Below are 17,690 nucleotides of genomic sequence, written 5' to 3' on the forward strand. Positions count from 1 at the left end.
GCGAAAAACGGTAGTAGTCACATTATGAAAATTTTAGAGTATAGCAAAAACAAAGTCCGTGATTTCCTCTTCCTCTTAAACAAGAACAAAAAAAATCCCATTAAATGGTATTATAATAGAAAATGTATTTTTTTAAACAATCATTGATTTAAATAACAAAAATTAATAGTAGAAATTGAAAAAAACTATCTGAAAAAAAAAAATTCACATTGTGACTACTACCGTTTTTCCCCTGTGCCCTTTATATGTCATAGATTTTCCAAACTCAAGTAGCCCATCAAATTCATATTCATGTTCGCATTTTCCGGCTAAACCAGAACACCAATAACCAGATACAATAAACGATTTTTGAGATAATGATGGACTAGCTGATCTTATCTACCTATTCAAACATTGTGACGGTAGTGGTGTTATCGATTGGGGTCAATATTTTTATTTAATGGGAAACTGATGTGCTACTGTTGTAAAAACCAAACGAAATATTGATCTTTAATTCAAATCTGTACAATGCCATAACAAATGAGATTGATGAAAATTCTAGAATTTGAGCAACACTTGCGGTTGTAACAATGTTGTCGTAGTACGTATAAACTAAGGAGTATTATTTTTGTGGTTAAGGGTTTGTTTGGATGTTAAATTATTTTATTTCTTCATTCAAATGTCAAACACTAACATTTTTTTAAAAATTGTTGTCTACATAATTATGGAATTCAAAACATATGTTCCCAATTAAAAAAAATGTTAGTGTTTGACATACTTCTTTTACGTACAAGGAATGTAGGTAAATATTTTCTAAGTATTAAAAAAAATACAGTAAATAAATTATGCACCTACAAGTATAGGAAAATCGAATTTTTATATTTTTCATTTTTCTCTCTAGAACTTTATCGTCTTTTAAAATTAAGTAGCAACGTGAATATATTTTAATTAAGTGTTTAAATAATACAATCTTTGTTAATTTGTTTGACAGATGGTTAACCAATTTTAAAATTGACCACCCTCGACATGGTTTTCTCCACATTTTACACAGCGGGGAATATAGGAACAGTATCTTATAGTATTAGTTTTGCTTACAATTTGATTGTTGGCAATTCTAATAGGCTAAACAGTTTAATCTGTTTTTGGAATCGTATTGGCTGACATGGTACTAAAGTCTCCTTTGCTATATTGCCTGAGGAGTTTATTAGGAGCTTAACAGGCGATTGAACCTCTAAAGAGCTTAACTATCAAGTGTGCAACAAAAACAAAACAAGTTTATTAAATAAATAAACCTATGTATGTGTAGCGTTCTTTGTAGTTAGTCTAGATAATGGCAGAGTTGAACGGACACACGAGTACGGGTAAAGTTAAAAGAAATATAAAATAGTTAAGTAACAAGAAATAATAAGTAATGGCTTGAGAATAATTTGGTCGCGATTCGAAGATGATAGTATGTCAACTAACTAGTCATCGGTGCCCCTAGCTTATTGTCGCATGTGTCTGTTGTCTCCCCTACCTAAAATGGCTTACACGCTAATCGGAGTAAAGTTCTAATAACGCATCTTTTTATGGCGAGTGGTAAGGAACGGCTAAGTATGTCCATTACAACACCTATTCAAAAAGAGTCCGTTGTTTTTATTTCTTTTATCTATGAAGTGTATTAGGATTATAATATCTCCGTTCCCATCAGACAATTAGCATGTTATCGTAAGCACTAAGCAATAATAGTTAAGTAATTAAACAAACAATTTCTATATAGGTATTATACATGAATTATGTTGTTATGAAATGTAATGAGTAATAGACAATCTGTCGATTAAAACAATGAGTTGACGGTATTCATAAACTTTATTAAAATCCGACTGCCTTCTGTATTACAAAATATTAAAGTCGCTTGTGATATTGATGAATTTCGATCCGTTATTAGTATAAGTACAACACAATAACAATTTGCTTTATAATCATGTTTTTACTTGCGGTTGTCTCGGTGTTTTTGGAGTTCGCTTTGTTGTATTTACATCCGACCGAGGCAGGTTTACGGGTGTTAGCCGTGCATACGATAGCGGCAAAAAGTCATTGGAATTTCATGAACGGATTTTTGCATTCGCTAACCGACGTCGGTCATAACGTTACGGTTTTCACCTGGTTTCCCGAAGGCAAACGAGAAAACTACTCAGAAATCGTTTTAAAGGGACCAGAGTTTGTGAACTTGGACTTAGTTAAATTTAAAGAACAGATAAAACCTCCAAATAATTTACTCAGACACGTTATACGCCGTAACAGACAAGTATGTGATATTATATTTTCAAATCCTAAAATAGAAGCCATCATGAACGCGGAAAATACCGACGAGTTCGATGTCATCGTCACCGAAACCGCAGTTTCAGACTGCATGTCACATTTGGTTCGTCGTCTCCGCCTACCTTTAATTTACCTCTTTCCTTTACCAATACCGACTTACTTGGAGGCGTCGTTTCTTGGTGAAGATCCAAACCCTGCGTATGTGTCAAATTTAGTCTTGTCATTCAGCTACCCAAAGACGTTTCAACAACGTTTGCTAAACTTTCTCACCTACAAATACATTAAAATTATTTTGTGGTATTTTGAAACGAGAGCCGTGAAGTCCAACCCCAGACCGTACGACTATATTGAACCGGTCAAGCCGTCCTTGGTGTTTGCAAACAGCCATTTCATCGTCGAACCGGCCAGACCCCTGCCACCCAATTTCAAAGAAATCGGCGGCATTCATCTTCCTGAACCCAATGAAATACCAAATGTAAGTCATAAATAAACAACTAAAATGACGAGAAATACACTAATCGGACGATGTGAATGAGAAAAGGTACGAGTCTAATATCACTAGATTTCATTCCACATCAGCGGTTAAAAAAAAAAAGGATTCTTAAGCAAATTCATTAATAAATATCCATAAGATTTGATCAGAAATGTGAGTCTTACACAATCACTAATAACAAACGATGTTAGCAAGAAAAGTCTAAAATATGAGTTTTCGGACAACACCACTAAGAAACAAAAAAAAAAAATGGTATTCGAAGCTAATATTTTTACATAAACTACTTAATTAATGTCATACACGAGTTTAAGAAGTGATAGACATCTCGTTAATGCTAGGTCTTGGGTTGCTTATGATTAGCTTTAAATTACTTCCATAAAACTAATTTTTTACAATATTTACTTCAGGACATACGAGAGTTTATTGAAAATTCACCAAATGGAGTTATTTACTTCACGTTTGGATCAACAGTAAAGATGTCATCATTTCCAGACCACATTAAAACCGCATTTAAAGTAGCTCTTGCGCGCCTCCCTCAGAGAATACTGTGGAAATATGAGAGCGAAATGGAAGACAAACCGGACAACGTGATGACGAAAAAGTGGTTCCCTCAACGCGATATTCTCTGTAAGAATCAATGAGGAGACGTTAAGTAATACATTAATGTTAATTCCTGTAAAAGAATAAACTGATTTTTTCCTAGTGCACCCGAATATCAAGCTGTTTATCGGTCACGGGGGAATATCTGGTGTGTTTGAAGCAGTCGATGCCGGAGTTCCGATGTTAGGGTTTCCACTTTTCTACGATCAACCGAGAAACGTTGCCAATCTGGTCGACGCCGGAATGGCCATTTCACTCGACGTGATGACCGTCACCGAATCTGAGATATTCGAATCGATTAATAGAATTATCAATGATAAAAAGTAAGAACTAAAGTAAAACAAAAACGTTTTTCAGCCGAGTCTGCAACCACGAAAGAGCATTTACATATCTCGTTGAAGTACCGAGATAAATTTAGAGTAGTGGTGGAATTATAAATAATGATATATATTGGGAAGCAGTAACAAGCTAGTATATTAATTAAAACATAGAGTTTCTGGCTAATATTGTAGTGTTTAATATTTGGCTTAAAACAATTCATAGAGAATTTGGGCCCTTAAACTGTTTTGAATTTATTATTTAGTTCTAATTTGAACGTTGAACGTACAACATATCTCTTATCTCTTATCTCCTATATTTTTTCCTGTCCTCTACTCCCTAAATTCCTACCCCTATTTCCCACCCCCTATCTTCCACCCCCAACCCCATATCCCTGTGGTAACGTTTTTTTTGGATATGTGCCGGAGCAAAGACATGTAAATGTCAAAATATTACGTTATAAATTAATAATATTGATGTATGGAACGATGCACGAAGGGAAAATAGAACAAATTAACAAAAAACCATATTTACCGACAATGAGTAGGTATGTAGAAAAAAGTAATAACCCAATCAGTAAATTTTTGTATATTTTAGGGTCAGAAAATTATATAATCTAAACTTATGTTTGTATTAAGTAACTTGTTAGCCACAATATGCATAAACAATATTATACATATTATCTTTTCTATTTTTTTTTTATAGAATTTTAGAAAAAACTGATTTTCTATAGGGTAATAGTTATAGAGGGTGATTTTTTATCATTGGTCACTCAATATCCTACTTTGTTTAATTAATAATTGATTTTTTTTTTCATAGTGTTTTGATATAATGTGATCTCAATTTTCCATAAGTTATTATGTTTCGAACCCTTCCCAAACTAGTTTTTTTATTAGCAACTTAAAACTTAAATATTAACTTATATATATTTTTCCTTTTTAATTAAGAATATTTTATTAAACATTTTGACGGGTCAATAACCAGATTTGGATATCCATTTTTGAAATTATCTGAAGTTTTAAATTTAGGGCAAGAGGAAATGTGGAGTGTAATATTATTTTTATCTGCGCGCACTTCCTAACCGAACTTCTCCTACCGTTTTAACTTTTAAACTCTTATAACTTCAAAAATAATTATGTGAATCTGGTTATGAATCGGTCAAAATTTTTAATAAAAAATGCTTAAATCGAAAAGTTAAAAAAATACTTATGTTACCATTTTAGTCTCAAAAGTGGCTTTTAAAAAAAATAGATTGGGTGGGGAATAGGAACATAATAGTTTATGGAAATATATGATTCCGTTAAATAAAAATACTAGGAATATAAAAATTACTTATTAATCCAGTGACATATTGAGTGGCCCATGATAAAAGAATCACCCTGTATAGTGGTTATATAGTTAGGTAGGTAGGCCGATAAAATCATAATTAGTATGTACTCTATTTTATTAAAATATGAAGATTAAATTGAAGTATAATAAACACATTTTAATTTAATTATTTTAGCTCATAAATTTGCAACCAAAGCTATTTCAACATAAGATTATTAAGAAAACGGTTATTTTAGGCTGTCCAAGTATCAGTTTTACCCCGTGTTCCCTTAAATAATATACAACTTTTAATACTCTTTAAATTAGGCATTATGAAACTTATTATTATAAATTGTTTTTTTGTTACTCAAAATTAGGTACTCGTCTAACGCCAAACTAGCTTCAAAGCGTTTCAAGGATCGCCCAATAACACCTGCTAGATCAGCCGCTTACTGGACGGAATACGTTGTACGACATAATGGTGCACAACATCTAAAGACAAAAGCGTTTGATCTCACGTGGTACGAATACTACCTTCTAGACATACTATCTCTGGTACTCGTCACAATTTCAGTCATTGGTTTTATTATATATAAATGTTTACATGTTGTATTCAAAATTGTTTTTTTCAAGTTGAAGACCAAAACCGAGTAATGTTTGTATTTGGCTTCTTTGTGCTTTATATAATAGATTAATTGTTTATTGATATTTTGTACAAGTACACCGATATAAAAATATTTTGTAAACCATGATCAAAAATACTAAAATCATTTTTGGGTTCGAATTTCATTTGTCCTTGAAGTATACAGCATATTCAATAAGACAACTGACATAAATTAAATAGTTCTAACCTATGACGCGGGAAATGTAGGTAAGCAGTTGTCATATTCAAAACCCTTCCGATTTTAGGACAGGAAACTAACATAGTTTGTTTGTTCAAGTTGTTTATTCTGTCTTAAAACAAAAATAACGAGGATATTTTAATTGTGGGGACGGATAAAATCACTTTCGAAAAAAACGCTTCAATGCAAATCGGTAGTCAGTATTTTCAAGCCAGTACAATCCAAACCATGCACAGTGTAAGCCAGCAAAGTTAAAAAGTATTAAATTGAATCGGTTATTTCATGAACGACTTAGGTCACCGATTTTTCAAAAATATCTTTTCGTCAAATTTAATAATTCTATACTTAGTTACGTATTTTGTGTGAAAACTAAATTTGTCAGACTCATATTTAATACAAATGTTGAGTACAAGAAATTAGAATCACTGCAAAAACTATTTATGAATTTTCTTGTGGCTAGTGTAAAATTTTAAATTTATGACTTGTGTCATTTTTAAAATGACTGATAAAATTACAAATAGAATCATCAAAGCGTAGTTTGAAAGTGATTTTATCCGAGAGGCCTAGTACAGTAGAATATAGGCATAACGGAATCAAAGCAATGACGCGACGGAGAGGTCACAGGTCTACACTCTACAGAAATTGCTATAAATAAAAGTGAATAAACTCACTTTGAAATAATGTAATTGGCTAATGAAAAAAAAAAAAGATTTGTCGACAAAACTGACGATAAAACATTTACGGTTAAATTTTAAATTTTAACTTTACTGATTGTGTAAAAAAAATGATTATGTGTTATAAAAATATTAATACTTAATCAAAGAGTTGGTGGTTATTTGTAATCGAGTATAAATGTGATATTTTTGAAAAAAAAGCCAAATACAAGTAAATGTATTGCATATAAAAAACGAATTCCCTCTTGGCGGATTTTTTTGTGAAATTGCTCTTGGAACAATAAATAATTTGAGGTTATGTACCATTTGGATTTTACCAGGAATTATCAGAAAAACTGATTTCGTCAGCTCTTTTACACAGGGGTATTTTTCCATCATAATTCATATGATATTTCAATTTACATAACGGTTTCATATGTATTGTTACTCGAATTAACTAAGATTGAATACTGAACGTTGTATCATCGAATAAGCTACAAAACTCGAGGCTAGTTTTCTTTGTGTTCTTTTAAAAACTAGTCAAGAAATCCATGTGGGAGTAACCTCAAGTCATGTTAATATTGTAAATATAATACCCCACTCAAGTTTCAACTATTTTCATTCATGACTTTTAATTATTATTAAAATATATCTTAATTTGAACATAATAACAGAATAATGAAATATTTTATACAAAATCAGAGCTACAACTAAAAAATTAAAATTGGCACGAAACAGATTATCTAATATTGGATAATTTAAATAATCAAGCATCTTTAAATGAATAACAGTTTAAAAATATGCAAAACATTAGTGTTCCTTTAAAAAAAATTGTGTAATATGAAAACAATTTTGGGGCGGTAGACTGCATAAAAACCAACACGAGTAAGAGTTAGAGGGTGAGGGATAGGCTAACATAACTGTGAGCAAATCTATTCGTATAGCAGTGAATACCATTTAAAAAACGTGAAGTTACCGTAGAAATTGGGTGAGATCTTAATTAGATAGTAAGTGAAAAAAGAAGAGAATGTAATTACCACTTTCTCTACAAGAAGGTATAATCATTGGGAGCAATTAATATTGATGTAGAGCAAAAATTCTGGAAAACAAACATTTTATATTCACCGAAAAATAACAAATTATACAATCATTACTCAGTTTTGGTCTTCAACTTGAAAAAAACAATTTTGCATATAACATTTAAACATTTATAGAGAATAAAGCCAATGACTGAAAGTGTGACGAGTACCAGAGATAGTATGTCTAGAAGGTAGTATTCGTACCACGTGAGATCAAACGCTTTAGTCTTTAGATGTTGTGCACCATTATGTCGTACAACGTATTCCGTCCAGTAAGCGGCTGATTTAGCAGGTGACATTGGGCGATCCTTGAAACGCTTGGAAGCTAGTTTAGCATTATACGAGTACCTAATTGTGAGTAACAAAAGAACAAATTAAAAAAAATCAAAAAGTTTATTATTGAACATAGTATATAAATTATATACTAAAAAAATTGTCATTTTTTATTTTTTATGTCAATTTCGTTTATGTTACATTACGATAGTGGACATTATTAAAACGTTTATCTTTTACAGTATTTCTAGACCTTTATTAACTTTTAAAATTTAAATAGCAACGTTTATATTTAAAAACGGGCGGTGGTGTGTGGTAGAGTAATGCGCGCTGATAAAAATACAGTACTCTACCACATACCACATTATTCTCATCGAAAATTTGAAACTTTAATACCTATAAATGTAAACTTCTAAAACTGGTTATCGACCAGGCAAAGTTTTCAGACTATTCGAAATTGAATAAGTCAATAAAAAAACAATGTGTTTTGATTTAACTCATTAATCAGTTCTCAGTGTCGGTAATAAGTTTTTTCCCCGGTAAATTTCCGTATGTACCGTTCTATACTTTAACATTTTTTATTTTGTAACGTAGTACTATTTATTCTGGTTCTTACTTGTTGTCGTTAATTAATTTATTGGCCGATTCGAATATCTGTGTTTCGGTGACGGTCATCACGTCGAGTGAAATGGCCATTCCGGCGTCGACCAGATTGGCAATGTTTCTCGGTTGATCGTAGAAAAGTGGAAACCCTAACATCGGAACTCCGGCATCGACTGCTTCAAACACGCCAGATATTCCACCGTGACCGATAAACAGCTTGATATTCGGGTGCACTAGGAAAAAATCAGTTTATACTTTCACATGTTCGAAATGGATATAAATTATTACATAACGTCTCCTCATTGATTCTTACTGAGAATATCACGTTGAGGGAACCAATTTCTCGTCATCACGTTGTCCGGTTTGTCTTCCATTTCGTTCTCATATTTCCACAGTATCCTTTGGGGGAGGCGCGCAAGAGCTACTTTAAATGCGGTTTTAATGTGGTCTGGAAATGATGACATTTTTATTGTCGATCCAAACGTGAAGTAAATAACTCCATTTGGTGAATTTTCAATGAACTCTCGTATGTCCTAAAGTAAATACTGTAATCGATTAACTTCACGATAGCAACACGAATTATAACAATTTCGTCGTGTAAGGCTAGGAGCTGTGGTAAATGCATACAACTGACCTCGCCCATATTCGACTCAATGAGATGATAGGTGTTAAGTGAAGTTTGTAACATATCAAATATTATATAATATGTCGATAATGGGTAAAAGACCCAAGGGTCGACCAAGACAGAGATGGGCGGACAGGGTGAAAACGGATCTCACGGAAATTTCAGAAGAAATAAGGATTGAAGATAGCGAAGACAGAGATAGGTGGAGAGGCGTGGTCGAGGCAGCGAAGGTCCTAAATGGACTGTAAAAGCTGGAGAAGAAGTAGATAATGGGTAAATGATAAAAAATACTAAATCAAATATGATTACTGTTAAGCAGTGTAATTAAAATAAAATAATTTTCCGTTGAGAATTCTATACATATATAAATCAATTTTCCAAAATATGATGCTGGGTTTTTTTTATTTACGAATAACTTTATAAATTTTTAAGACACTTAATTGTAACACGCGGCGTTTGAAAGCTCTTCAAGATAGATTAAAATTATAACTGAGTTTTGACAATTTATTTAGTCGGAAAAACTCTTGAAATCTTGAAACAAAGGCAATAAATAATAAGGTTAATATGATCTGAAATAATAAAATCAATTCGATATTTATAGAAAAAATTTGTTTTTTTTTTGTGTTTTATTATTCCGAGGGTTTTATCGATTAAACTACTTGTCAAAATTAAATTATAGTAATAATCACACATGAAAAAATTTGTATAAGCTTTTAAATGTCGGGATTTAGAATCAAGTGTGTTAAAAGTTGATCAAGTTAGGTTAGGTCAGGTATACGTAATTAAAAAAACCTACTAATATATTTTGTGGGTCATCTAAACGGGGAATGACATTTTTTCTTTTACCAGACACTTTTACAACTGTATACAGGGTGATTTTTTTTATCATGAGCCACTCAATATCCCATAGGGTTTAACATTTTTTTTTCATATTGTTTTTATACAATGTCATCTCAACTTTTCTCAATCTTTTTCTAGTTTACCCCCTTCTAACTTAGTTATTTTGATAGTAACTTTTGAAACTTAAATAGTAACGTACATACTTTATTAACTTTTTAAGTTGAGAATAATGTACTAAAAATGTTGACTGGTCGAAAACCAGTTTCGGGTAATTAATTTTGAAGTTATTGAAATTTCAAGTTTGATTGGGAGGGGAAGTGGAGTTTAGTATTATTTTAATTTGTGCGCACTTCCCAATTGCACTTCCCATTCCATCTTAAATTTTAAACTCTTATAACTAAATTACCCTGTATATATATATATATATATATATATATAAATAAGTATATACAGGGTGATCATTTGTTTATGAACCAATCAACATCTCATAAATGTGTTTAAATAATAGTGTTTTTATTATATAATGTTTTAAATACAGTGTTCTTAATTGGTCACAGTGCTTTCTGCTTTTACGCTCTCTTTTAACTTAATTTTTCTGATAGCAACTTTTGAAATCAAAATAGTAACGCACACATTCCATCAACGTAACAAATAAAGAATAATGTATTTAAAATTTTGGCTGGCCCATAACTAGTTTTGCAGTTATCAGAGTTTCAATTTTGAAAGGGGGGTGAAAACAAAAAAAAAATTATGAAAAATTGAGATCACATTGTATAAAAATTCAATAAAACTGAGATATTTTCAAGTTGTTAATAAACCAAAAAATAGGATTTTAGACTTGCATCCTTTCTCATCAACATGGTCTGATTTTTGTAATTTGTGTATTTTTTAATGATTATTGAAAACTTACATTCGGTATAGCATTTGGTTCGGGAAGGTGAATGCCGCCGATTTCTATGAAATTGGGTGGCATGGGTCTGGCCGGTTCGACGATGACATGACTGTTTGCAAACACCAAGGACGGTACGACCGGTTCTGTATAGTCGTACGGTTTGGGGTTGGACTTGATGGCTCTGGTTTCAAAGTACCACAAGAGGAATTTACTGGATTTGTAGATGAGGAAATTGAGCAAACGTTGTTGGAACGACTTTGGGTAGCTGAAAGACGAAATCAAACTCGACACGTACGCCGGGTTGGACTCTTGGCCCAAACACGACGACTCCAAGTAAGTCGGTAACGGTGACGGGAAGAGATAAATCAGAGGCAAACGGAGACGGCGAAACAAGTGTGACATACAGTGCGAAGCATACGTTTCGCTGACGATGACATCGAACTCATCGGTATTACCTGCAGTCATGAGCGTTTTTATTTTGGAATTAGAATAAATAATATCACACAATTGTCTGTTGTGGTGTACTGCGAAGTTCATTTGATTGTTTATAGGATTTAGAAGCTCTAGATATTCCACCAAATCCAAAGCCATGAACATTGATCCCTTAAAAACGTTTTCCGTATAGTTTTCTCGTTCGCCGTCTGGAAACCAAGTGAAAACCGTGACGTTATGACCGGCGTCGGTCAGCGAATGCAAATATCCATTCATGAAATTCCAATGACTTTTTGCCGCTATCGTATGTACGGCCAAGACCCGTAAGCCTGCCTCTGTTGGATGTAAAAACAGCGAAGCGAACGCCAAAAACGCCGACACAATCGACGGTAAAATCATAATGGTGAGGTGAGTTGTTACAGTGTTTGACTGTTTCAGTGTCTGGTGAACTAAAATACTACACACCGAACAGGATGTTTTAAGTGTTTTAAAATAGAATAACTAGGCTTGTAAATTTTAATTAATTTCATATCTTAAGTTGTAAAATAACTCATAACATCTTTTACAATATTATGTCAATGATAAATGTTAATAAACTGATAATATGAAGTGTATTTTAAATACTGATTGCTTTCGCGTGTAATAAATTCATTAAATAAATATTTTATTATTCGTACATTTTATAAATGATTTCAGGTTATACAGAGGAGATTTCTATAGTTTATGTTATTATATTACAGTTATACGGCTTGTTGATGATTTATAGACAAAAGATTCCAAAGGATTACACAAAAGTTATATAACATTGATGCAGAGTTTAAAATATATATTTATTTGGTAATGATACATTTTATTTTGTATCACTAGGCCAATATTTATCACTTTTAGCATAGAGGGGTCTGTGCATGGAACAGACGGAAAGGTTTCGAATAAATGCTTCGATACGAATCAGTGGTTAGTATGTTCAAACCAATCAAAAGTAAGCCAAAACCAAGCAAAGTATAAATCAGGATAGCAGAAAAATATTAAAGTGATTTGCAGTGTTTACAAATATATTTTTAATTAACCGAACATATTTATTTTCCATTACTTAGCCATTATGTATGGATTGCTTGCATTCATCTCATTCCCCTTAAGCTTAAACTGGATTAGTGCAATACTCAACAATACAATTATCAACACTCAAAATAAGAAAAAATATCTTGGTTTTACGCAAGACAAACGTCTAACTTGGGGACCTTACCTCACAGAAAAAAGGACAAAATTAAATATTAGATTGTATCTTTTCCGCCTGGTGTTTAAATCCAACCTGCCACTCAAGACTAAATAACCAGATCACATTATAAAATAACTCTATGAAAAAAAAAAATTAAATTGCTAATTAAACCTGTATATATATATACACAAGTGTTTCACATAGATACGACAAAATATGATACAACTTTTGTCGTAGTGAATATTTTTAAGTTATGATTACTAGTTTGCGCTATAAACACTAAGATATCATTAAGATGGTCAAACATGTAAGCAAATTATTTAAACAATTTATAACGCCCCCCACCCCCAGAAAATAATTAAAACTTTTTTAGGACTTTAGGACTTTAGGACTGTGGGACAGCATACAATTTTGAGGGGCCTCTATGTTATCCACTACCAATAATAGTTACTATCACTAACTACTATACATAACTTTTAACTTTTTTATTCGTTTTTCTTTTTAAAGATATACAACTTGCTCACTTTAATTATTAAAATTAAAGCTTAACTAGAACGCTGCCAGTTTCGACTTTTGATAATAAAACCTATTTAAATTAATTATAAAGTATAATAAACTGAAATTAGTAATTTTTCAATTTATAAAGATTTTCTTCGGTTTTTCATTAGGTAGCGAAAATGTATCAATATGTAACTTTCTTGAAATCAATATCTTCAGCTATGATTCTTTCTATACTTAGTATAGCTAAATTTGATAGCCTATCTTCACACATAGTAGAGCAAAGGTCTGTTTTAAGCAGCTTAAAGGCGACTAAAACTTCGTTCAACAGTGACACTGCCTACTGGCAATAAATAAAATATTTTATATTATATGTTTATATGCTGATACTGTGTTTTATATATTGTATTTTTTTAAAACTGATGACTAAAATTACAGAATATGTTATAAATCTATATATATATATATATAAATATATATATATATGATAGATTTAATAATATATTCTGTTGAAAATTATGATACATTAATCGATTTTAACGGCAATGATAATTATGAGAATATTAATGATAACAATGACAATGATAATTATTATAATAATAATGAATAAATATGTTCTCCATTAGTTTTAATAAAACTCGTTAAACTGTTTATCTTATCTACAAGTGTGTTGGTATTTTATTCTTTCTCCGTTAGGTGAAGTGTTTTATTTTATTTTTATCACATGTAAGTTACATAACCCTAACATGTTACCGTCAGTAAACATCTCTGCACAATAATATGTATGTCAATTACTATATATTATTAATCTTGTCACGAAAAAAAATTAGTAGTTGAATATCTGGCGATGTGGCATAATGTGTAAAACTCTATGCACTCACCTTACGCCTTACTATGGAGTTCTAACAGTAGCGCGTGATGTTCATCGGTTCCATTTGTTTTTTAAAAAAGTATAAAATACAATAATAATTTGTCCCTAACCATCATGCTGTTAGTGTCGATTACCTCGTTCTTTTTAGCGTCGGCTTCGCTGTTTTCACGTTCAACCGGGGCAGGCTTACGGGTCTTAGCCGTGAATACGATACCTGCCAAAAGTCATTGGAATTTCATGAGAGGATTTTTGCATTCGCTGACCGACGCCGGTCATAACGTCACGGTTTTCACTTGGTTTCCAGAAAGCGAACGACGAAACTACACAGAAATCATTTTTACGGGATCGAGACATTTGGAAAAGGATTTGCTTGAATTTATAGAGTTACTAAGACCTCCGAACAATCTAATCGACACAATGGTAAACGTTAACAGAGAACAATGCGATGTTGTATTTTCAAATTCCAACATGAAAGCCATCATGGCTGCGAGCAATACCGACGAGTTCGATGTCGTCGTCACCGAAACAGTAGCTTCAGACTGTATGTCGCATTTGGTCCATCGTCTCCGCCTACCTCTAATTTACCTCTTTCCTTCGCCAATAATAACTTTCTTAGAGTCGTCGCTGCTGGGACAAGAATCTAACCCCGCTTACGTGTCGAATTTTATGTTGTATTTTGGCTACCCAAAGTCATTCCAACAACGGTTGCTCAATTTTCTCACCTACAACTACAGTAAAATTATGTTTTGGTATTTTGAAACCAGGGCCGTTAAGTCCAACCCCAAACCGTACGACTATGTAGAACCGGTCGTACCGTCCTTGGTGTTTGCAAACACTCATTTCATCGTCGAACCGGCCAGACCCATGCCACCGAATTTCATAGAAATCGGCGGCATTCACCTCCCCGAACCAAAAGCAATACCGAATGTAAGTCATAAATAATCATTAAAAATATATATAGGATAAATTATATTTATCTACAAAAAAATATACAAATCGGACGTTGTGAGAAAGGGCACAAATCTAAAATCCCTAGTTTTATGGCCACGACAACCGTTAAAAAAAAATTATATTTTACTAAATCTGTATAAACATTTTTTACTAATTATTTAATTACTTATGATATAAAGTTAGAAAGTTTAAAATATAATAAAAATAATGTAATTATAAATCACGTAAATCGAACGGTGTTAGTGAGAAACATGATACAAATACATAAATTAATACTATAAATCACTACTTTTACCCTTGATTGTTTGTAACAATTGCTTACTATTTCTAATTCAATTCAAGTACTAAAACATTTTTTATTAACATAACAGCCACTTATACAATAAAAAAAAAATATTTAAAATTCTTAACTATAGTATTTTAAATATTAATTTCGTTATTATATGTATACAATACGATGCTAAAGCTTTTTACACATATACAATGGTACTCGTTTTTTTTCAATTGACCTAACACCTATGTCATCCTCCCTCTCCCCATTGAGCCGAGCATATGGACAACGCCTCTTTTATAATTCTACGCCTTCACTTTTGCGCTATACTTTACAAGTCGATAATACTATAATAGTAATGGCTTTAATATTTTCATAAAATTAATCGATTAAAATATCGACTTCAGGACATACGAGAGTTCATTGAAAATTCACCAAATGGAGTTATTTACTTCACGTTTGGATCGACGATAAAAATGTCATCATTTCCAGACCACATTAAAACCGCATTTAAACTAGCTCTTGCGCGCCTCCCCCAGAGGATACTGTGGAAATATGAGAGCGAAATGGAAGACAAACCGGACAACGTGATGACGAAAAATTGGTTCCCTCAACGCGATATTCACTGTAAGAATCAGTGAGGAGACGTTAAGTAATAATTTCTATCCATTTCAAACCTGTAAAGGAATAAACTGATTTTTTCCTAGTGCACCCGAATATCAAGCTGTTTATCGGTCACGGTGGAATATCTGGCGTGTTTGAAGCAGTCGATGCCGGAGTTCCGATGTTAGGGTTTCCACTTGTCTACGATCAACCGAGAAACATTGCCAATCTGGTCGACGCCGGAATGGCCATTTCACTCGACGTGATGACCGTCACCGAATCTCAGATATTCGAATCGATTAATACATTAATCAACGATAAAAAGTAAGACCTACAGTCAAAAATAAAATGCACATGACGCATAATATGATGCACTATAAAAATGTACAGTTCAAGTCAATTTTTATTGACAATGAGAATGAAGTATAGAATAGATACACATTGTTATAGTCTTAAACTCTTGAAAAATGCATATGTTAGGTGAATACAGGCAGAAACTAATTAATAAGTCCAAGCAATTTATTATTTTTTAAAGATATAATGTTACGAATTTAAACTCATTTATTGTCGTTTTTTTTTTATTTTTATAAAACATTTTAGAAAAAAAAACATATCCTATGTTTATGGGTCAATATGTACATGGTTAGTGCAATTAGGTACCTTAAGGTAATAAAATCTAAGTAATTTTTATTAAAAAAAACATAAAGATTGAACTAAAATGAATACACTTATTACTTTTATTCCTGGTTTTTTAAATTATTTTACTTAGTAATTTTTGTAATGTTATTAGAACAAGATTCACTAATTATAAACCAGTCAACATCTTAGAAGGTATCAGAATTTTAAAAATTATTCTTAGTTTTTTTTTAAAGTAATATTTCGCTCAATTTTTGTTTATTTTTTAAAAATATATCCCCATTTCCTATGTGTATTGTGTAAAGGTATTGTACATAGTTTATTATTTTGTTTAATAAAGAATAATTTGATGAAAATTTTAACTGAACGATAACTAGGTTTGGTAATTTACTTTAAAAGTAATTAAAATAAAAATTTAGAACGGGACGAAATATGTGGTGGGGCAGCTAAGTTATTTGGGTGCATCACTATCCACCACCGAAATTTCTACTTGCCCTAAGTTTTAAACTTTAAAAATAATTATGCTAACACTGTTTTTAACCAGCCAACATTTTCAGCAAGTGAATAAAATAATATATGCGTACCTATAATAAAATATGCGTTACCATTTAAATATTTTAAGTTCATAAGTTTTAACACCTACGGCTTATATGGTTGAAAGCTATATATTAAATTCGGGCTAACTAATAACTGTAAGAACATATAAAAAAGAATAATTCAAAAATGTAATATCGACTAGATATGTGAATGTTTAAAGATTTAAACACAACTCAAATATTAGTTTAAATATTATATTTAAACTGTCCTATTTAAATGATTGTAAATATTTAAAAAATTAACATTGTACTCGTAATATTGTGAGTACAGGTTTATTAATAAGTGAAAAAAACCTTTAAATGATTCGAATAGGAAATTTATTTTTAGACATAATGAAAATTATTATTATTTTGTTTAACTTGTGCTATGTTACTTCAATTAGGTATTCGTCTAACGCCAAACTAGCCTCCAAGCGTTTCAAGGACCGCCCAATGTCACCTGCTAAATCAGCTGCTTACTGGACGGAATACATTGTACGACATAATGGTGCACCACATCTTAAGACAAAAGCGTTTGATCTCACGTGGTACGAATACTGCCTTCTGGATATACTATCTCTGATACTCGTCACGTTTTCGGTCATTGGCTATATTCTCTATAAATGTTTAACTGTTATATGCAAACAATTTGTATTCAAGTTAAAGATCAAAACTGAATAATATTTGTATTAATTGTTCTTTTTGGTAATAAAAAAGATTTAATGTGTTTCGTCTACACCAATAATAATTACTCCCAACGATCAAACTTCTTCGAGGGAAAATAAAAGTTATATTTTTTTATTTTTCTACTTACTATCGAAAGAATATCTT

General features: G+C 31.7%; 3 protein-coding genes across 4 annotated transcripts in view; 2 read left to right on the forward strand and 1 right to left on the reverse strand.

Annotated features, from left to right (window-relative positions):
• The first annotated feature begins 1,949 nt into the window (after nt 1–1,949).
• On the forward strand, nt 1,950–5,735 carry LOC126841586 (UDP-glucosyltransferase 2-like). Its single transcript, XM_050578169.1, has 4 exons — nt 1,950–2,755; nt 3,181–3,400; nt 3,477–3,696; nt 5,377–5,735. The coding sequence occupies exons 1-4, from the start codon at nt 2,066–2,068 to the stop codon at nt 5,651–5,653; spliced, it is 1,407 nt and encodes a 468-aa protein (XP_050434126.1). The 5' UTR covers nt 1,950–2,065; the 3' UTR covers nt 5,654–5,735.
• A 1,909-nt stretch (nt 5,736–7,644) lies between these two features.
• Nucleotides 7,645–11,712, reverse strand: LOC126841570 (UDP-glucosyltransferase 2-like). Its single transcript, XM_050578152.1, has 4 exons — nt 10,825–11,712; nt 8,763–8,982; nt 8,463–8,682; nt 7,645–7,921 (listed from the first exon to the last, which is right to left on the reverse strand). Exons 1-4 carry the CDS (start codon nt 11,635–11,637, stop codon nt 7,645–7,647), a joined length of 1,530 nt encoding a protein of 509 aa, XP_050434109.1. The 5' UTR covers nt 11,638–11,712.
• A 2,065-nt stretch (nt 11,713–13,777) lies between these two features.
• The window catches only part of LOC126841582 (UDP-glucosyltransferase 2-like), a 57,538-nt gene continuing 53,625 nt past the window's right edge, over nt 13,778–17,690 (forward strand). Inside the window, exon 1 of one of the 2 annotated variants that reach the window (XM_050578164.1) lies at nt 13,778–14,750. In XM_050578164.1, the coding sequence (XP_050434121.1) occupies nt 13,938–14,750 (813 nt within the window). In that variant the 5' untranslated portion in view covers nt 13,778–13,937. The remainder of the gene's footprint in view (nt 14,751–17,690) is intronic. The other variant, XM_050578163.1, reaches the window with a different exon arrangement.

Source organism: Adelges cooleyi, unplaced genomic scaffold (assembly GCF_023614345.1).
Source record: "Adelges cooleyi isolate 19-005CV unplaced genomic scaffold, UGA_ACOO_1.1 ACOO_flye_CR_arks_rails_tigmint_CR_PRNA_394, whole genome shotgun sequence".
Classification (NCBI taxonomy): domain Eukaryota; kingdom Metazoa; phylum Arthropoda; class Insecta; order Hemiptera; family Adelgidae; genus Adelges; species Adelges cooleyi.

Bases quoted from the DNA above. Each gene is read 5' to 3' on its own strand.
- LOC126841586 (XM_050578169.1), top strand. From the start codon at position 2,066: ATGAACGGATTTTTGCATTCGCTAACCGACGTCGGTCATAACGTTACG. The intron at 2,756-3,180 runs GTAAGTCATAAA...TATTTACTTCAG, and splicing joins AACCCAATGAAATACCAAAT to GACATACGAGAGTTTATTGA. The intron at 3,401-3,476 runs GTAAGAATCAAT...ATTTTTTCCTAG, and splicing joins CCCTCAACGCGATATTCTCT to TGCACCCGAATATCAAGCTG.
- LOC126841570 (XM_050578152.1), bottom strand. From the start codon at position 11,637: ATGATTTTACCGTCGATTGTGTCGGCGTTTTTGGCGTTCGCTTCGCTG. The intron at 8,683-8,762 runs GTAAGAATCAAT...ATTTTTTCCTAG, and splicing joins CCCTCAACGTGATATTCTCA to TGCACCCGAATATCAAGCTG. The intron at 7,922-8,462 runs GTAAGAACCAGA...ACTCACAATTAG, and splicing joins AAATTAATTAACGACAACAA to GTACTCGTATAATGCTAAAC.